Here is a 22,228-nt window from a genome sequence, read left to right as displayed (position 1 = left end):
GGAGACCTCAAGTATAGGCAAAGAGGTCTGTGGAATGATATCTCAGGTACTGAAATTGGGACAAATGGATGTGGATCTTGGGCACTAGATTCGGGGGACCTGATTCTTGTACACAGAGGTGGTCTATAATAGCTGTGTTGGCCTCCAAGAATGCGTTCTTGCCATTTTCTAGCACCGGATGGGCCCTATCCCAAATCAAAATGAGATGTACCAATTCCTTAAATTTTAATAGTGTGTCTAATAAGCATGGAATTCTCGTATTTCAGGGTAACATACCTCTCCAGTGTTGGCTGTTCGAACCCCAAGACATGGTTGCTTGACCTCTGACCTTTTTCAAGTGCCCCCCCTGCATCTAATTGATCAACCTCAGTAGGGCGGCTTGTCGGAAGGTCAATGGTGGTGGATGAGGATGAGCTTTGGTTGCGGCTCTTTCTGCGCTGTTCTCTGACTATCTCTTCTTCGTCTTCCAAGGTCCATTGCTTGGCGAGGCTGCGGGAGAGTTACATGCACATGTATCAAATAATTAATGATTAGAAACCAAAACAAAATAACTTTTTTCTGCGGCATCAAACTGATCACTGTGTTTCTGGGACGGGTGAACATTGCACAATTTTTTATTAAAAACTTTGGGCCACATTTAGAGTTTGGATGTGTTTTTCCACGGCACAGCACCAAAAAATGAGTATTATCTATGAGCGTAATTACTGCTTACAGAAATTGTTCCAAATCCCATATGGAGTATTATAGACCCAACAACAGTCAACACAACTCGTTTTGGTGAATTAACTGGAAATTCAAGTTGTGGTAACATTGAATGAATTTGGCAGTATTACTTTGGTAAACACCGCCAAACTCACAATGAGGCCCTTTAGTTTGTTACAGTCAAAAACAATAGGAATAATATTACATGTTACGATAACCATCACATGGTATTACACACATGTCTCAAAAATGGAGCAAGAGGTCAATGTTCCTAAATGTATCAAGGACTTCAGCCGTCCCTGCTGGCATTTGAACCTGTAACTACAGGTTTTATATCAAAGAGGAATACTCACGTCAATGAGTTACCTTACCAGTCATGTGCTTTAATCCTTTGATGTGGATACAATTAAATAAATGGGCAATATTTGAAAAATTCTTCAAGGTTGTTGAAAAAAGTAAAATACAGATAAATGATGTGAGGCTATAGAATTACAACATTGCAAAGCATTTAGGAAAGAAAACATCAAACATCAAAATCCGGGATGGTTCATGTCAGATGAAGAACATTTGTAAAAGAATCACTTTACAATTCATTGATATCAGAAGATGAATCCAATTTTTTAAAATTAATTTTAAACAAGAATTCAACCGCAAGAATGCATTGAATTATCAATGAAAGCTGAAGACTGGGAAAGTGAAATTGTGCCATCTTAGCAAAACAATGAAAGTACTGAGATGCCAACCCCCAAACAAAAGACGGGATAGCAAAGATTTCTAAGGCCGGCAGGTTTGATGGGGTGCGGTGACTGTGATTTGTGACTCCATTTTCCCAAGTGCAACTTTAGCTTCAAGGAGTATTAGGAAATTCAAACCAAACCCAAAGACACTCATTATAACCTTCGCAGAACGGGTTAATGGGCTTCCTTTAATGGAGCCGGACCCATTAAACCCGTTCTACGAAATTACGAGGTCCCCTCGCGGGACCCGTTAAGGACGCCTGGTAAAACCAGGCGTCATTACCGGGTCCCGCTAGGGGACCAGGGAGCTAACAACGGGCCAGTCGTAATCGGCCCGTTGTTAGCTCCCTCTCCCCTTCCCATTGAGCCCTATGGGGGCTCAAATGGGAATGCAGAAGGTCCGGCCCGGGTTCCCTGAGGGAGAAATTACCGGGCCCTCCGAACTCGGAATGGCCCGGTAATTCCCCATTCAGGGAACCCGCTAAAGGAGCCCGGTTTGCCGGCAGCCATGGAGCTTATAGCTCCATGGTTGCCGCAAAACTCGTAATTAGGCCTAATATGTAATAGAAAAAAAAAAAACAGATACCCTTTGTAACATGCACCAAAGCATATATTGTCCTTATGGTAACTGTGATGAATCGCAGGTATTTGTACCTTCTTCCCAAGCGGGAGCCACCCAGGGAGGCTAGTGAAGTGAGCACAGTCCAGAAGACCCTCCCAAGGGGTTGAGTCAAGTTGTGACCCCACCGGGAGAGACTTCCTCTTTGGAGACTTGGAGTCAGGTTCCTGTGTAGAGCTCCCTGGGCCATTCACTATAGCCACGTACATGGGACTACCTGTTGGAACGAATAATGTGTCATCTTTACCATTGGATGAAGGCAATGAAAAAAGAAATCCATGTGTAAAAGAAAAGGAATGATGACTCTTTAACAAGAGACATATGATTAACTGGGATGAGTAGGAGATAAGGAAGAGAGCCTGGTGGCCAGGGAAATCCCCTGACATCATTACTCCTTGTGTAGGTGGAGTGAAGAATAGTCGCAGAGCCCACAACTTTTGACGAGGCAGAGAATGGTGGTATGAGACGTTGGAGGCCTGGCTTGTGCAGATGCATCACCGGAAGAATGATGCCGAGATCACTGGTACAGGAATCGTGGAAAGCTTCTGACTGCCTGTGTGAGTGCAGAGAAGTAACCCAATGAGAAACTGGGATCAGGGGTCCGACGAGTGATAGGAATGAGAAAGCACACCAGAGCGAGAGCCGAGCTCTGCTACCATCCCTGGGAAAGAGAAAGTGGTACCGGGGAAACCAGGAGAAGCGCAGGCTGCCAGGGCATCTATATAGATCTGATGAAACTCATTCCAGTTTTAAGGATGAGAAGTAAGACTAAGACTGAATATTTGGAGTTGTAACAAAGTAACAAATAACACGCTCATGGAAGAGAGTTATTATACAAGTGGAGAAACTCGTCCCAGTCCTAAGTATGAGAAACTAATGCTATGACTTTGTAATTGGAGCTGTAAGCCAGTAACAAATAACCCAAACAGGGAAGGGGGTTATTATATGAAGAGAGGAACTTGTCACTGTCCTAAAGATGAGATACCAAGAGAGAAACCAGTTAAGAGGGGAAGTGAGAAGCCTGTGAAAGAGCGGCTTAAGAAACCCAGGTGGGGAACAAGCAGAGACTGGAAATTAGTTCCCTGGGAGGAATGGAAGAAACCATATGTCCTCAGGATTGAAGACTGGGGCAAGTGTAAAAGAAGAATATGTAGTTAGAAGCAGGATATACAATTCTTGAATGAACAAGATAAAAGAAGAGACATTCAAGACAAACAAGTTATGATGAAGAAAGCCTAAAAAGGGTCCATATAAACCCATCTCAGAAAAGCCTGAATGTAATTAGAGGAAAAAGTCTACAAGTGATGACAAGAGTGTGAGAAAGTACCTGAAGGGGAGGTATTGTAGATATAGAACCATAGAAAATATGAAACCCAAGACTACTCTTGAAGAAATACAAACATTGATCTCAAAGCGCATCCAAGGAGATTACGCCAACAAATATTTCTCCCACAGAGAAAGATTGTACATCAAAGCCTACTGGAAGACAAAGAAAAGGCCAGGCAAAGATAAGACATGAACAACTGACAAGCACCTTTAGTTTCCTTAGATAGATAGTGTATTCCCTTTAGTGATAGGGAAAGTTAGCCTTTTTAATTATAAGTTGGCTTCATTACGAGTTATCCTGGCAGTAATAATGCTGGTATACAGGCAAATGATAATACCATTACCAGCACTGTGTGACGGTATTACCGGCAGATTACAAGTGCCGGTTTCAGCGGTAACTCCCCATTCCATGAATCCCATAGGACTGTGCTGGGTGATTTTGCCTATATAACCATTAACAGTATTACTGTGCCAGTAATATTAGCAGTTATTTCTGCTAGTGGGGTCGGATTTACCTACAGCTCTTAGCTGGAGGTAAATCCTCCATCCCTACCGGCCAACTTGTAGTTGGCCAGTCCGGTAAAAGTGCTGGTAAATGTTATTACAGCACTTTTACCAGCCAACTTGTAATGAACCCCATTGAATCATGTCCTTAGCGTGTCCGACTACTTCTTCCAACCCGCCACTTAATTCTCGCCTTCCACGTCCAATCAAGGGATTGCGAACAAAGCAGAAACTGTGGGTGTTGTAATTCTAACATAGGCCAACTGTGTACACCAGCAAATATTTCATTGATTCAAATAATTTTTCATTTTCCAAAAGAGAAAAAATGCAAAAATAACGTCTTATTAAAAGAATATATAATTTCTAATACAAACAATAAATACATTTGATGACAGTTTGCAAGGAAAGTTGAAGGCTTCACCGATTGAATTTTTCAGAGACGTTTATTGGTGAGCTCCTAAAAACATCTGTCAGGAAGGAGCTTAAGACCCTCCTCTTCCGGGAATGGCTCCCCCTAACTCCTAGGTCCACACTCCCTCCACTTCCTGTCTTACCTAAAAGTGGGTGGTCTGCTCCCCACTGTTTCCTCCCCTGCTTGCTTGTAGATCTCTTGCTGCCTGATTTCCTGCCCCGCCCGGTTGTTAGTTCCCTGCTCCCTTGTGTCTCTGCTTCCCTCGCCGTGTCCTTTCCCCTATGACTTGTAAAGTGCTCCATTGCTTTCTGAAGCTATAGCAGCACTCAATTCATACCCACACAACACTAATAACCTCTGTCGCTTTATTCCTGCTCTGGGAACATAGTGTATGCTTTTCTCATTGATTTCACTACTTACAATAAGCTACTCAAGATTTTCTCCATGATGAGAGCTTCAATTCCAAGTGTTATTACAACTAATTGTGACCCTCTCTCTGCTAGGGTATATGGCACAGTTTTCAGTAGCAACTTAGCATGATGTTATTGCGTCAATGGTGGTCTTTTGCATCTTTTCCAGCCGACATTATACTACATCATGAGGTCACTGATGGTCTCAATGTCACTCAATTGTGGGATGCTATTTTTCACTTTTTTGTGTTTTTCATGTTCTGAAGAAATGAATAACTGTCTCAAGGGCCAGACTGAGCAATATATCTGATGGGAGTAGGTACCGTGGCCATGTTGGATAACTACTATTATACATGAATAGCCTTTCTTTTGGCATTAAAGGTTTTCAGATAAGAGCTCAAAATGATCTAAAAGCAGAACGAACCACATTAAAATGTCACTCTCAAGGACGTTAAACAATCGCAGATTGCTCCGGTTGGTTCCCATTGGGGGGCTGCAGTTCACATGCTTTGTAGGAGTGGAGCACTGCTTCAGTTAGCTTTCTAGAAGGGAAAGTCATTACAAATGTGGAAGTCATTCCACTGTTTTGGATGTCAACATTTTTCAATATTACCATTTTTGGGGTAAGCGACTTCCCTGTCAATACCAATTGGAAGTTCTTTGTTGGTCCTCCTGCCTACTGTTTTTCAAGCATGAGAATGAAACAGAAGGAACATAAGGTTTGCACAAGTCCCAATCGGGGCACACAGAGTGGGGGTCAGGGGGGAGGGCGGGATGAAATTCTGGGAGATGTTGATGCAAAACCGAAATAACAGCAGCATCTTTACTTGTACTTCGGGTGCTTCACAACTGAAAACCATGTTTGAATCACCAAGCAACATATTGAAGTCTTGGACTTCCAGGATCCCATTTATTTGAGTGTCTTTTTCTGGATTAAAAAATACAAAAACAAAAAACGGCTGAACTAAAGCGCTGGAGAAGATAATGAGAACCTGCAACCACGGTCCCCATCCTGTGCAACCGGAAGATCCCTGTTATAGGTTCTCTGCAACCAACATATGCCCTTATGACCTTGAACCTGGATTAGCACCCAACAGCGTTTGGCTTCCACAAGTAAAACAATCTGCACTGGGCCAAGGTGGCAGGACCTTGCAGCCTGCGGTGGCCAGATATAGCAACGGTGGTCCTACACGCCTTCTCTTGTGTTCTAAAATAGCTAAAAAATGCTGTGCTTGCTTGTTGCATAGCCTCTTGTCACGCAAGGCCGCCCGGATAAGTGAGATTTCAAGCAGAGCAGATGTGCTTCCATTTTGAATGGTTCCCCAAAAAGAAAATCCAACTTAGTGACCACCAAACCCAGGAGTGACTTTCCAGCAAAAGGATTAATCCTTCACAGTAGTCGCATTTTGTATTATTAAACAACACCATAATAAGATTGTCTTTGTGACTTAATACCTTTGGGTTGATGCCTTTATTGTGGATGAGGTTTATAATGATCCATGACAGGGAAATGTGATTGTAATGCTGGTGCCTTTGTTCCTTTCAGGGTATTTGGTTTCAATCTTCATTTTTATTATAATAGGTTATTTATATTGCGCTTAACACCAAGAGGTATTTCTAAGTGTGGACCCGGGGATCGAACCTCTATTGCTCCTCGTTGTCTTGCTTCCAAGGCATGTGAGTTACCCCTGAGGTACCCTCCCGAGAAAGGAGGATACCTCAGCCTTCAAGACTAAAACGTTATTGTCATTCTTTTTTTTCAAAGGGTTGGGTTTTCATCGTCCGCGCCGCATGCAAATCATTATTATCACTCAGTTCCTTCAAGACGGATAGGGTTCCATCCTTTACATGCCACCTGAAAATGATATCAGTCAGTTCTGTTAATATGCAGATCCAGAGTTCTAAGCGCGTGCACAGATACAAGTTGAGATATTAGGCCGTAAATGGTAATGTGGCTGTCGCGTAGACACGTGTACGTTGCCTCATTATAATAAAGCTTTAGGATGATAGTAAAATATACATGCAACAACATGCACTCAGCAAAAATATACATGCAGCAAAGTATTGACAAACACATGTAGCAAAAGCCTTAAAACATATTAGGGCAAGGCGTTCTTTTTTAAAATAAAAGGACTTTTCTTTTTGCAAGCTTTTTATGCACCCAGGCCAAAGTGCAGGTTTTCATTGACACATCGGACCACCATATATCCTAAGCCAACAGCTCCCTCTAGCGGTGACAACAGCAAAGCTACTGCATCTAAAAAACACACAGGGACAAACATACATCTGACAGTTTATTATATTGTTAGATTAGATATATCAATCAATATGTTTATGTGGATGAACACATCCATCAAACAGATACAAGATACAAATTCATGCAAAAATACCATTATTGAGATGCATTTCTTGTAAATCCATTCCAATGCAAATACACAGAGTACTAAAACAAAGAAAATCAATTCACAGGACAGCTAAAACACCCTTTCTATAATACATATCTCTTTTTTTTAATCATTACATCTGAGCCCAAGCAACATAAGGGAATCAGCAGATAACAGAACAAATATAGTACGGCGATGTTGTCTCAGATTAAACAGTCTAAATACATGAAGGATGGTAGCATTTCTAATATCCTTGTAGGCAGGACAAACCAGAACAAAAGTCCTTTAAGTCTTCCAATGGATCTCCACATGTATAGTTTCCCTTCATAAAACATGCTGTTATAATAGGTCGTAGAGTTCAGACACGCTCCATTATCGAGTTTGTGTTTGGACAGTGTGACCGTCCATTGTTCATTGTGAGCAGGAGAATGGCCATTTTAGTTATTTTTCAGGACTAAGGCCCTTTAATGGAAAAGCAGACATTGATTAATTGTTGCAAAGGAAGCAGACCCCATAATTTCACTCCAATCCCAGAAAAGCAGGTGCCATCCAAGGCGAAAGGCGAAAACATACACACAAGAAATGACATGGCATCAGTGCCAATATATACAATGTTAGAACGTGAACACAGCACCCCCAGTGCTACGAAATGCCCTGTGTTAAGATGTAAGTGCCTTGATAATTTGAAGAAAATAGATGCAATTATATTCGAATAGCGATGCCTCAGCTTGGCAGTTCATCAAAAGGATAGGAGGAAGGCCATGGCGTACTGGTTTGTGGCTTGAGTGGAGATGACAGTCAAATGGCGTGTAGATTCAGGGCTTGGAGAACTGATAAACCAAATTATAATGAACAGGGCCTTCGCAGCATATCTGTCCTCCCTATTGTTTCCCACATTTCCATTGGTCAGGTCTCGGTGAGACACGAATGTTCACCATTATCTAAAAGGTTTTATAATCCAATGAGTTCAGAACTACTTTGCCAGGAATGCCTCATATGGGCCAGACAATAAGAACATGGTCCAAACATAAATGATGTCATGGTTTGAGGGTGGGGATTTTTTGGAGACGGAAGGGTGGATATGCCAATGAGCGTGCAGGATGTATAGTAATCTATAGAGCTTTTGTGATGCTTAGCCAATGATTGTCTTAAGTTCTGATTTGCTGTAACACTGTAGCAAATATGCTCAAATGCAGCTTTATGTTGTTTGGCCCCCAATGGGCGTGTGTGACAATGTCCAGTTTTTATGCTGTGTGCTCTCTCCCTGTTCCTGAAAATAAAGCTGAGCTCTTTCTGCAGCTTGTGTAGTCTACTTTTTAGCATTTTTGTCTCCCAATTTTGGTTCATTTTAGGACCACCCCACCGTTGCAGTTCCTTCAGGTGGTGAGGTTTCCATCCTTCCGCACAGCATGCAAATGATTATTGTTATCAGTCAGTTCCTTCAAGGTGGTTAGGTTTCCATCCGTCCACGCTGTAGGCAAATGATTATTGTTATCAGTCAGTTCCTTCAAGGTGGTTAGGTTTCCATCCTTCCGCACAGCATGCAAATGATTATTGTTATCAGTCAGTTCCTTCAAGGTGGTTAGGTTTCCATCCGTCCACGCTGTAGGCAAATGATTATTGTTATCAGTCAATTCCTTCAAGGTGGTTAGGTTTCCATCCGTCCACGCTGTAGGCAAATGATTATTGTTATCAGTCAGTTCCTTCAAGGTGGTTAGGTTTCCATCCGTCCACGCTGTAGGCAAATGATTATTGTTATCAGTCAGTTCCTTCAAGGTGGTTAGGTTTCCATCGTTCCGCACAGCATGCAAATGATTATTGTTATCAGTCAATTCCTTCAAGGTGGTTAGGTTTCCATCCGTCCACGCTGTAGGCAAATGATTATTGTTATCAGTCAGTTCCTTCAAGGTGGTTAGGTTTCCATCCGTCCATGCTGTAGGCAAATGATTATTGTTATCAGTCAGTTCCTTCAAGGTGGTTAGGTTTCCATCCGTCCACGCTGTAGGCAAATGATTATTGTTATCAGTCAGTTCCTTCAAGGTGGTTAGGTTTCCATCCTTCCGCACAGCATGCAAATGATTATTGTTATCAGTCAATTCCTTCAAGGTGGTTAGGTTTCCATCCGTCCACGCTGTAGGCAAATGGTATGCAGTGATTCTACCAGAAAAAAAACCCTGAATTTAAAAAAAACAAACAAATATTTAAAAAAGAAATATATGAGGGTTGCGATAAGGGGTTAAAACATGTGGAGGGTGGTTTGGGGTTGTGTTAAAAGCATAGTGAAATGGAGGTTCGATATTTTTTTTTCTCTGTATTATTTCATTCCGTAGGCAAATCATTATTGGTATCAGTCAGTCCCTTCAGGGTGGTGAGGTTTCCATCTTTACACACCACTTGAAAATGATTATTGTTATTAGCCAGTTCCTTCAAGGTGGTTAGGTTGCCATCCTGCCACGCCACCTGAAAATGATTATTGTTATTGTTCAGTTCGTTCAAGGTGGTTAGGTTACCATCCTTCGACACCACATGCAAATGATTATTGTTATCAGTCAGTTCCTTCAGGGTGGTTAGGTGTCCCACCTTACATGCCACCGGAAAAAGATTATTGATATCAGTCAGTCCCTTCAGGGTGGTTCGGTTTCCATAATTCCATGCCACCGGAAAATGACTACTGTTATCAGTCAGTTCCTTCAGAGGGTTGGGATTTTGCAATAATTCAGGACACCTGAATGAGGTTTGCCTTTTCGAATCACTTTATATACAGTGGCCTTGTTCTCAGCCTTGAGTGCCATTTTTTGAGGATATCCACAGTGGTTGTGTTTTCAGGTTGGTCAGATTTGTAACCTTCTTCTACTTGCTTGCTTGGGGCTTGACGTACACCTCAAGGCGGTCAGGTTGCAGAACCTAATGTGACATCTGAAGTGGTTATGTTTTTGTAGTCTTCTATGACATCTAAATAATATGGTACATTTGGGTCAGGTTCGTTGGGTTTGCAGCATCGAGATGCCCAAGTATACTTTGTCATTTAGGGTTCATTAATTTAGGGTCATCTTATTTTGCAACCTTTGGGAACATTTGTATGGTGTTTGTTCTGTTTATTTACAGAGGTCTCATTCGCAGCCTTTCGATCATCTATTCGGGCTTCTCCCAGAAGGCCTACATGAAGGCTGCTTATGTTTCTAGCCTTCCAGTATTCTGAGGAGGATTATTCGACGGATATCAAATACCTTAAAGTGACTGAGTTGTGTAATCACCCGTAAGATGTAATGTTATATAGCCAAGCTTTCTGTGACATCTGAATATTGTAGTTAGTTTGGGTTAGTGTTTGTGTCCGTGCTTCTTGTCTTAAGAATGACTTGTTAGTTTCTTTGAGGTGGTTGGGATTGGAGACTTCCAGGACATCAAGTGCTCCACGGCTCAGTGGGGCCGTCTTGGAGACTTACAACATTCTGGATTGTGATCTGATTATGCACAGCCCCTGAGTATTGATTCATTGATGACACTTCATTGTTGTTTTTTATAAGAATAATTACCACTGTAGGGTTTATAGTCATTTGGTCGAAAACAAAAATGTCGAAAGTCATAATGTAGAAAAAAAAAAGTCGAAAAAAAAATGTCGAATTTTTTTTTCTGTACGTTTTTTTTTCGAAACCCCTCCACCCCCTTTTTTTTATTTTACCCATTTTTTATACTTAACAAACCCAAAAAATACATATGAATAAAAAAATAATAGATTCAACTTTTTTTTTCTACATTTTTTTTCGACATTTTTGTCATTCAACTTTTTATATGACTGCACAACCCACTGTAGGAGTGATCGGGGCTGGTGGCAGCCAACCAGCCCAAGCCTAGTTGGCCCTGCCCACCCCTGCAGTGGTAGCATCCCTATTACCACCCCGCAGGGGAGCTGGACAATGGATGATTACCACATGTCCAACCACCCTTGGTAAAAGAAAATAAAGCTGGCCCTCCATGACCAAAAGTAAAGGAGTGGTCTTGTTTCTATTTCCATGGCTTAAATCTGGGACTGTGTGGGAATGGAACTGAAGGAAAAGAGAAGGTCAGTATGTTTGGAAATCTGAGAGTGGGTGTGGGGAAATAGGTAGGGACTAGGGGAGAAGGGTGAGGGGAAGGATGGGGTGGGATGGGAGTTGGTGATGGGACAACTGAATAAAAAGTAGCCAACCAGGATGAGGTGCCCAGGTTTCTGCGAGTGCACTGGTCATTACTGTGGGATTCCACCCACATTTCCATCCAGCCGATTGGTCAGCACCTGACCTCCGGTTGCCATATTGTGGATCAGGTCTATTACAGTGGCCTGCTGTCAGGACTTTAAAAATGGGGTTTGTATATATGGCACGCTTAACTTCCATTGGAGTGGCACAGTTTACAGCTTCCAGGCCACACATCTTTGTTGTCAGGGTAATCTGGGTTGACCCAAGTATTGAGTAGAAAGAATTCCAAACCCTCAATGACTTAGGTGTGTGGTGGTCGCGTTGGTTGTTATCCATTGGTTGAAACTGTATTGAGGTATTTCTTGGTAATGCAAAAGGTGTTGATGCTGCAAGCAGGGCCGGCCTTTAGGCAGCACCGCATGGGTGACCGCCCGGGGTGCCATTAGCCCCCTGTCAAGCAATTTCAGGGGAGTCTTTCAATTCTTCCCTAAACTGGCGTGGTGGGAGAAGGCCTGGAAGGCGTGTTAGAGGAGTTTTCCCTAAGTACTATGTAAGGTGGGACTTCACAAAACTATGCCAGTGGTTTGTAGATCCCCAACTCTTAGTATCAGTCTGTACTACTCATGGAACCGTGGTAGAGTGGTAGAGCAGTCAGGCCTATCCTAAGAGGAAGATGTGAGCTGTAGGTAAGTACACTGAACCTAGTTAATAATGCACATCAAAGAAACACTTACACATACATTTATATTAAAATGTAGATTTCTAATATTTACACAAGAATCACCTTTCAATACTTAGCACAATAAACCAAAACAATTTAGAATACTTTAGGATCTTTTTCAAAGGCCACTGCTTAGTTTGCAGTTGCTTGCGGTTACATGTGTGATAGCTTTTGAGAGTGATGACAGTTCTATCGTAATATGGGTAATAACGCACACTCGAGAATCTTAGCAGAAATAAGGTAAAGACATTTACTCTGCATACACAGATAATATAGTGACTTTTGGGAAGGTAAATAGTTTGTTAGTGTTATACTAGCAAGGCTTAATGTTCTAGAGATAGTTTCTTTGCACAGCAAGTCTTTTAAGATCCAAAACACTACCCTGGCTAAAGGTAATTCAGAGAGGGCTTAAACTCTTGACAAGCAGTGAATAGGAATGGTTTCTGTGGATACTTTAGAGTCTCTAGTCTTTTAGGATGTAGTAAGATTAAAAGAACGTTGGGGACCCTGTTAAGGATTCGCTAAAGGGACACAAGCAGCAGCTTGAGTTGGAGGTAAGAGAGTGGGTCCCCTGGACACCTCTAGGTGCACTCCAATGCTCTGGAGTGACTGTTTAGATCAAAGTAAGCAATACCGTTTTACCCACAGTACCTTAGGTTTGAAGAAATGATTGTGGCTGGATTCTCCTCGATATGGCAGCACTGGACCCGACCTCCGGATTCCTTGGTCTGATCAAGAAAGACAGGATAATGGATGGGATCTCTCAGCAGCAGTCTCGAGGAAGGACTTCTGGTGGGGCTAACAACAACTCCCCTGGTCACTCTGCAGTTTTGGCACCTCTTTTGCCGTACCAAGAAAGAACGCAATTCGCCAGGACAATCTTCTTTGGTTTCTGAAGTCATGTACTCTCTTGAGGGGGACTTGGATGGGTTGGATTGTGTCTATGGAGGTTTACCTGGAGCACAGCAAAGACTTGGACAGATTCGGCCTTTCCACAACAATGCACTTCAATTGGGTCGGAGGTCTCCTGGTATTGGGGTTCCGCAGCTCTGGAGAGGCACAGCACCTCAGGAGATGGCTCAGATTAAAGTTTGCCTTAGGACTCGTTCATTCCCACCAGTCAAAAGGAAAGGAGTTGTCCTCTTCGGAGTTCCTCTGTCACACAGAAAATTGGATCAGGACAGCAGTGGTTGCTTCACAGTGTTGCATTAGGTCTGCAGGCATCTGTGGGCATCTTCTTCTTTGGTTACTTCAGTTTCCAGTGGTTAACTTTCCTATCACCTCAGGAGCCTCACCCTTTATACAGTTCCAGCACACACTCCTCTGCAATCTCTCTCAGCATTTTACTGAAAGGGGCAGGTGGCTGTCCAATCAGGGCAGCCAAACCCCTAGTGGGAGCTGGTTCCATTCAGGCACCAAGACAGACAAAGGGCAGGGGAGTGAAAAACTCCTCCCCCACTTCCTGCCTGCGCAGACACACTGGAGCCTAGGCAAGGACACCCAAAGGTTCCCACCAAAGGCAAAACACACACAGGCACACACGGGTTGACAAAGAACAACCATGCTAGTAATGGTGAAAAAGGAAAGGAGACACCAAGTTAGTACTTGGGTGACCCTATTGTGCATAACTGGGTTGTTAAGACGGATTTCTGAACTCTGTCCTGGTGGCGCAGAAGTTCAGAAGGCCAACCTAATTACTTGGAACAGGGTAACCTCTGGACAAGCCAGACCAATCAAGGTAGCGATCGCGGCGGTCAAGACTAGGTCTCAAGAGGGGTGAGGGTGACTGAAGGCCCGCAATGAGCACACAAAGCAAGAGCGCTAACAAACTACTCCAAACAGGTGTTATATCAAAAATATAAACACATTTATTTTAAGGCCTTTAAAACAACGACCATAGCGAGAAAATCACAATATCACAATATTAAACCAACACATACCATATCAACACAATATATATACAAATACACAGTCGCAAGCGTTTAAAGCACGAAATATGTAGTCCACCTGAAAGGAAAGAAAAACAGGCAGTGCGATAACGCTTTAGACTCAGTTCGCCTTCAGAAGCACCTAACTAGATGGAAGTCCGAGCCCTGCGAAGAGTGGAGCCTTGTGCTCAAAGTACCTGCCACGCCGGTGCCCACGGGCAAAAGGGGAAGCTCTTCGGAGGAAGTCAGGCAGTTCGGGTTAGTGCACAGCAGAAGGAGAACAGGTTCCGCAACTCAAGCGCAGCCTCCACAGCGAGCAGAAGCAGAGCGCGAGTACGGCAAAAAGGGTGCTGTTTTTACACAGCAGGGAAAAGCAATGGGATACTGCAGGAGGGCGACCAGATCCTAGCTAAACTACTCACCGGTCCCCGAAGCAAGCAGACCCAGGCTTCTCCACGTTAGTTTCAGCCGCTGGCAGGTTCAGAAGAGCAGGGAACGCCTCGTAGTCATGTAGAGCAAAAAGACGTCCCAATCGACGAAACCAGCACAGTTTTGTTGCCGCAGCAGGACAACAGAGCGGCTGTGTGTATTCAAGCCAAATGTACACTCCTCCCTTCAGACCTGGGGACGCCAAGCGTACGAAGCGTGGGAGAGTGACAAGGACTCAAAATACAACACAACCTGGTGGCAGTTACAGAGCAGGACTCCCTTGTAAGCTGGTCAGTCAACTGGATGGCCCAGAGACACTTCCGAAGGCTTACTTGGCAGGAGATGATGAAGTCGCCGGGAATAGCTGTTCCTGCTATTCCAAAGGTCGAAGCACCAGTACAGGCCTTCTGGTTCGATCCAAGGAGGAAAGGGTTTCACAGGACGACAGCAGTGCAAAGGAGGATTCCTTCAGCGGGTCACCAGCGATTCCTCGGTCCAGCCTCTGGGTTGCAGGATACTTGGCTCCTGTATTCCTTCGTTCGTGAGAACTCAGGAGATCGACCTGGTAGTGGTGTTTCCAGCCCCCTCTTATCCACGGTTCCCTTCGCGCCAAAACGGAGGGGAGCCAATGGGAGATCCGCTCATCAACACACATACCATACGTGGACCAATCACGGACCACGGTGGTCCCAGGCATTCACACCACCCTAGACTCTCTGGCACCCAGGATGTGTATTGGGACCAGACATCCCAGCCCACACCCTGGAGGCACACAAACGACATGTAGAAGCCCGCGAAAGCAACCACGTTTCGCGGGAAAGTACATGCCCAAATAAGGAAGGCCCCGGGTCGCCCGACCTGGGGAAGGTGAAGGGAGCAAGACGGTCAGTGGACAGGACAAAGGAGCCTCGTGGTCTGGCCATTTTAGGAGCCAGGCCACCATTTTGGGTTCAGTGCGAAAAACGTGCTCAGAACGCCAAAAGGAGCTCAAAATAAACAAAACGATCGCTGCCACCATTCGAGTCCCTGAATGACTTGCACCGATCAAATACCATCCTAAAAGAGTATCTAGGGTCTGTAGAAGGCTAGAGACCCAAGAGAGCTGTAACTTAGCTTACAGTGCCCTCTTGTGTCATGTTGCACTAAAGCCGCAACACGATAAAAGAAACTACGGGAAACAGCGTTCCCCGGTACTGACTGTCTTAAGGGCATGTCAGTTTCCCCATAAGAAAGGAGCGAAAGCCCAGAGAAGTGCGGCAGAAGGCTGTACTTCTCTGGCAAAGTCAAGAGTAAGGTGAAAAACAACAGCAAAAAGTTTAGGGGTTGCCACATGGAAGGAAAATTCCCTACAATTATGAAATCTTTCCTAACACTGGGGCTATGGGCATAGCCTACAGTAGAGGATTCACACAATAGTTGATAGAACACGTCCACTGCCACCAGCCATAACTAGAAGGTTGTCTATGTGACAGAAAGGTCACAGGAGAAGAGAGAAGGGTGATACTAAGCATCCCCTTGTCACTCCCCATCAGGTGGTGTGTGCAAATCTCTCAGACTATTAAGATTTAGGAGAGATACTAAACATCTCTCTATCCTTAAGAACAATAGTTACTCTAGGATATAGAAAATAATCTCAAAGGAGAACCCAAAGGGTTCTCAGCAACACTGCCCATAAGGAGCTCTGCGCTGCAAAAGTAAAATACAGAAGACTTAAACGAGATGTGGAGGAAAGTAGACTCCCTTGGACAGTAAAACACAAAGAACAGAGTTCCAAAAGACAGAACCCATACGAATGAATGAGTGGGGAAAGGCTCCACTCATTCAGGAATAAAGGAAAAGGTCCAGAAATCCATCAAAAAGGTCTCACTAGGAGAGGGGATGAAGCATACATATGATAAATCTCAATAACAAGGGACCTTATTGAAATTAAATGAACACTGCTCTCCCGAGTGGTGCACATTTAATAACAATGGGGCGCCTATTGCTAAATGTACCCCTTCCTCCCCCAGCATGACATGGGGCATGCAGAGTTAGGGGGGGTGCCACATTTTTGTTTTATCACCCGGGGCGCTGCCGCCCCAAATGCCAATCCTAGCTTCAAGGAATAAGAACTTCAGGGTGCCTTGTTGTTTTCTTTTATGACAGCTGAAGGTATTGTGAGGCAGTCGTACGAGATTGTGATTTTGTGGGCATGCCCCTGTTAAAATAAATATACTTTTACCCTTTCACTCTTCTACTTCTATTTCCGGCGTTTCAAAGTGCTATGAGAAAAAGCGATAGATGATGCAGTGATTCTCTGTAAAAACTTGAAAATAACGAGATAAGGAAATTAAAAAAGAAAACAGCAACTGTAACCCACAGTAGCGTGCAGAAGAGTGGAACCAGTCACTGTGAGCCTCTAGACACAAACACACACAATGGACGTCACAGGGTTGGGCAGGAAGGATTTCACACACACTCGCTACTGTTCCGGCCACTCCTGTGGATCTCCTCCCTCCATCCAAACACACCCTTCTGTGGGTAATCGTGCAAAGAGCAGCTGGGAGAGCCAGAACTACAGGCCCGGTCTGGCACTTGGAGAAGTTTATTGCCTGTGCTACACATACTGATTAAGGCAGATCTTTGTCTAATCCACCCACTAAAGGGTTTTGAGTTTAACTTCATGGCCCAGCGGTGGCACTCTCAATATAAAGTTGTACCCATGCTCGATTCCATTTTTTAAAAACACCCACTTTCCTTGTTTTCAACATTCATTTGAAACACCCGCTTATTCCCGAAATCAAGGAGTCTGCAAATCAGTGCCTTGGTGCCTCCGGGTTTGGAGCGCTTAATAAATGCTAAAATAAATTAAATAAATAACTACATAAATGAATAAAACAATTACAAAACCCTGATGCTTGCACATTTCTTACCTGCACAAGGCAAGCAGACATCACTGTATTGCGCTATTTGTCGTCACATCACAGAATTGTTTCACACAAGCATCTTGTGACTAAAATGTGCATGCATTGTTACTACACCGTTTTCACGTCAACACATTAGGCACATCACAGACCAGCTAGAAAAATCAGATTCATGTGGTGCAGACATTTACTGTGCAGTATTCACAGAATGGGGGGCTTGTGACTGAGTTGTGACTTGTCAGAGAAAGGGGCCAGTATCACTCTCCAATTTACATTTCTGTCTGCCCTGCCCAGCAATAAAAGATAAGGCTTCCAAGAAACAGACCTGGGGAATGTCCTGGACCTGTGAAACCATGCTATGAATTCAGCATCGCCCTATGTAAAAGAGTTCCAGGTCCCTTTGCCGAAAGCAGATTTCTCAAAGAAATTACTTTAAAAAAAAAAATCGAATAAAAAAAAAACTTTTTGGGGGGTCCCACACCCAAGCCTCCTCTTCCCTATAATAGTATCCCTCCCCCAAGCCCCTCCCCACCCCTTTTAACCACTTACCCCCTGTATATTTTTGATAATTTTTTTCAAAGTTATTTTTTAATGAAAATTACTTTGAAAAACACCTGTCGGTAAAACACTGTGATACCATGTAAAAGCCATTGATAGGTGCCGGTTTGCAATTACAAAAAAGCAACTCATTTTTTGGATTTCACAGAGGCAGATCTCTGTGTTTTACTCTCCAGAAAAGCATCATTTTTTGTGTTCATGGACGAGGATGCGTACCACACAGCAATCTAAGTGCCACCACTCATGGACACGGGTTCAAATCCCGAGACGTCTGTATAGTTCGTCATTCTATCCAAGATTATTAAAATGAGCTCCATTGAGTTGGGGAATGGTAAACTTCTGTTCCCTGCTACGGCTCTGAGAGACTAGAGCCTACCACGCGGGGTGAGCATGCACGCTACAAATGCACCTTTTTAGTTTTGGCTTATTAGGTGCTGCACGTACAAGTGAAACTATTGCTTAAGAGTACAGCGAGGGAGAATTTGCATTTGAGGAGTGATACAAAGCGTAAAGGTGCTCTTTGGTTATTTACCCACTGGTCGACTGCCCATGGCCATGTTAATCCCTAAGGCCATTCCTACCCACTTCCTACCACTCCTCCTTCTAGGAACTCTCCGAGTTAGGTAATGCAGCCTTATGATCAAACTTTGAGCTCAAAGTGCTTACCAGTGTTTTTGCAAGCAGTCTTCTGAAGGTTAACTTAATTTGAGCTGTAAAGGCGCAAATGGTGTAATAAAACCTGGTCTGCCTTCAGCTCCTCGATGTATAAGCACTATGAGTGTCCTTCACTGAAGTCCAGTTAAAAACAAGCATTGGCAAAGGCAACAGGTTTGGCCTCTATATAAGTATTAGGCATTTGCCAGGCACTGCCTCGGTATTCACACCATTTTGCACCTGCTCCCATCAATGGCCTGCTGCATCCGCTGGCTCTCGCAGGAACATGTTTCTTGCCTCATGCTTTTTCCCTTCGGCAGGCCCTGTGCAGGCCACCATTTGCTATTCTTCCACCTCCCGCACCGTTCCGGTATTCTCCTGTCCACACTCCATGTCCATATGCTTCTAGCTTAACTCTTCTGATAGTTGTGGGAGGGAGATTCTAGCTCTGCGTCCTTCAACTTTGCTTTCCTTACATTGCCTCTAACCCCATCCCATTTTACTTCGTCAGGTTCCTGGGTTGGCACTTCAATGGTATTACTCCTAGATTAAGATAGTCTTCAGGAGTTTTGATATTGAAAATCTTTCAAGAGCATGCATGTCAGGTAATCAAACTGATTATTTGGAGCAAGGTACTTAAACTAATATAGGCAGTCAGCTTCGAACCTCTTCTTTTCCTTAATAAATGTAACTGTTCGATTGCATGGCTTATATGCACTGATCCAATATAATATTTTAGCTAATAATCTAATCCCTCAATGTTATACTCTTTAATATTAGTACCATATTAGTATAATGTAAAATACCTCTACACGTGTAGAACGATTATATATATTGCTCATGATTACTTATTTATTATTTTGATACCCTTGAAGAGGAACCCAAGGATCGAAACACTTGTCGGTGAAACAAAGTTTTAAGCAGTTTTTTAAACCAGGCCAATTCAAGCTGTAGCACACCGTTTCAATAGAGGGATTCAACTGTACATTATGTTATGGACAACTACAAGTTGTAGGATATTTCGGAATAGCAAGATTTGACTGTATTATGTTGTTTGCTCACAATAATCTGTGACTTACTTTTTCGGGGGAAACACTATAAATATCTGTGTATTGAGCTAAATTCTCAGAATAAACTGTTATACAGTTAGAAAAAACAGGGGTGCCCTTATAAAGGAGGTATCTTCAAAATAATGTTATCTCCTATCCCATTTTAGCTGATATTTCCCTTAAATAAATCCTGGACAGTAACGCACAGCCCCCCACTCCCTGCCATCGACCCCCCACCACCTGTGTTTTTTCAAGATATAAGTACATGTCAATATACAGGTCTGGATTTACCTTTTCATTCTGTGTATTCTAGTCCTAGACTCCCCCATTATGAAGCCATGACTACAAGGCCCGGACTGCACAATTAAAACAAGGACTGACCTAGCGTATTTTTTTAACTGGAATGAGACATGATAGCAAAATAATAATAATGCTTTTCTTATATAGTGCTACAAATACATAGGTCTCAGAGCGCTGAAATAACAGAAGAAAGTATTATCCCACAGAGTGGTACTTAATTTATTGTTCTCTGAAGTTTGAAAGGCTGAGTTGACCCTGCCGGGATTCGAACCTGCCGGCCGCAGCAGGCTGCACACAGATATCAGGGGGCAAGCGCTTAGCTCACTGTGCTCTCTAACCGGTAAACTGTGTGTGCATGCCTATGGCTTCTTTTTATTACTGCAGAACCAAAGGGCTAATGTCATTTCTACTTTTGTCCCCACTTAACTGTAGAAAGTGTCTGTGCGTGGGTCTCCTCAAATAAATGCTATGAGTTCTCCACACCTGTGACTTCCTATTGAACTCCACTGGTGTAATCCAGGATTGGGTGCAGTGTTCTGAAATATAACGAATCCGACAATACAAAAAAAGAACATGACTAGACAAGTATCCCCAGTCACATATGTCTTGTGTTTGAATTTGTTGTGTTAGTAGTGAAGTGTAACAATCATTTACTTCATTGAGTATTGTTTAACAATGTTCAATGTTGGTTGGCTAAGCTGTTTTTAAGGCTTTTACTGTACACTGTAAAATAAAAACTTGTTTCAGAATAAATGAGTGATATGAGCCTTGATGGGTTCGCATTCTCTCTTGAGCTGTAGGCATTAGTGATAGTAAACAGCTGTGCAATTTAGACAGTGTGAGCATTTGTGCTGATCCTAAACTAAGGGAGGGGAAACCATTCTCCTACAGATTAAACCCTCCCACACTCAAGTCTGATACCCCGATATCAAATAAACAAGTGGAAGTACCCAAAAGATGTACTCTAAACCTGGATCACAGACAAATGTAACCACTGCAGGCACTGATGCAAATGCAGACTCACACACACACAGAGGATCTGTCTACGTCTCGGGAGGATAGCTCAGGGGCAACACGCTCGCCTTGGAAGCAAAGACGACGCAGAGCAACACAGGGTCGATCTTCGGGTCCTTTTTTATAAACCTCTGGGTATTGTGTTATAAATAAGCAATTAAAATTATAATTATGGGTGGTGTGACTGTAGTGGGTTGGAGCCCTTTTATGAGAGCATGGCATTTTTACACCATTCATGTCAGCATTTTATGTCTAGAGCAGACAAAGGAGAGTGCCGTTAGACTTGGAAGTAGTTCCTCATGAAACACACATATGGTCAGCATGACTGGCAGTGTTAAATGGGAGACCATCAAGATTACCAAAAGAGTTTTTATTCATGTTAAAGGCACCCATAGAGGAGGGAGACGGACAAGTTGTTACAAGCGAGCCAAAAAAGCTTCAATAGTGAGGGAGGACAGAGTGATTTCACACACAGATAATAATGATGGAGTGAAGTGGGGAATGGGGACAGCTCTCAATGAGGGGAAAGCTGACTCATTTAATAGATAGTGACATGCTTATACCAAATGAATGGGTATATAATATGAGTTTCATGTACCAACTAAAAATTGAAAATAGAGACAGGGAGGATTTGGCACCAGGACTAAGTACATGGTGAGCTAGTAGCACGCACAATGCTCACACATTAATGGGAGCAAGGGCAGTTAGGAACAGTATAAGAAGGGATACCAGTGGATGGAACAACTGGGAAATAAGTGGAGGAGAAGAAAATACAGAGTAAATGGGGGTAGAGTTGGATGAATGGAAAGAGAGGGCATAGTGCACACAATATGTGCAAAGAAAGGGGCATGTCATTGGGGCTTTGGTACATTTTTGGCCACAAGAGGGGGGGGGGCAACACCAACGGTACATAAGGCTCTCCCCCCACAATACCAGAGAATATTCCTGTAACATAAGCATAATAACAGATAGAGTAGCGGAAAAAAGATGCTTCACTAAACATAAAACAAGGGCCAGGAAGGAGGGGCTATGAGGAGAAGCACAATGTGCAGAATGGAAACACATCTGCGAGAGCAAGGAAGCAACGTATAAGAGTAATTAACACAATAATTTGCATATGATTAATGGACACTGGGTGTGTCGTAACGTCAAGGGATGTCATTCTTTCATGTGACCTCATTGGTGTAGCATATTTATGTAACTGGAAGGAGTAACACATGAGGAGGTAGGTGCTTGTGGATGTGAGTGGATGGTGAATTGGGATGAAAGGTGGTTAATGGTGGAAGCCAAAGGACTGTGGGAGGTTCTCTATTGGTCTCCATGAAAAGAGAAGAGGCGCAGGTGAGAAACAGGTAGAAAGTGAAAGAGGAATCGAGTGGTTTTGAATTATTAATATCTCTCAT

At 43.3% G+C, this 22,228-nt stretch overlaps 1 protein-coding gene across 1 annotated transcript in view; it reads right to left on the bottom strand.

Annotated features, from left to right (window-relative positions):
* The window catches only part of LAD1 (ladinin 1), a 225,579-nt gene that overhangs the window by 147,865 nt on the left and 55,486 nt on the right, over positions 1-22,228 (bottom strand). The window contains exon 2 of the mRNA XM_069633635.1: positions 277-489. Coding sequence (XP_069489736.1) covers positions 277-489 — 213 coding nt within the window. The remainder of the gene's footprint in view (positions 1-276; positions 490-22,228) is intronic.

Source organism: Ambystoma mexicanum, chromosome 13, assembly GCF_040938575.1.
Source record: "Ambystoma mexicanum isolate Mex_15411 chromosome 13, UKY_AmexF1_1, whole genome shotgun sequence".
Taxonomy (NCBI): Eukaryota; Metazoa; Chordata; class Amphibia; order Caudata; family Ambystomatidae; genus Ambystoma; species Ambystoma mexicanum.
The sequence above is the reverse complement of the archived record's forward strand: the minus strand, read 5'-3'. Positions and strand labels throughout refer to the sequence as shown.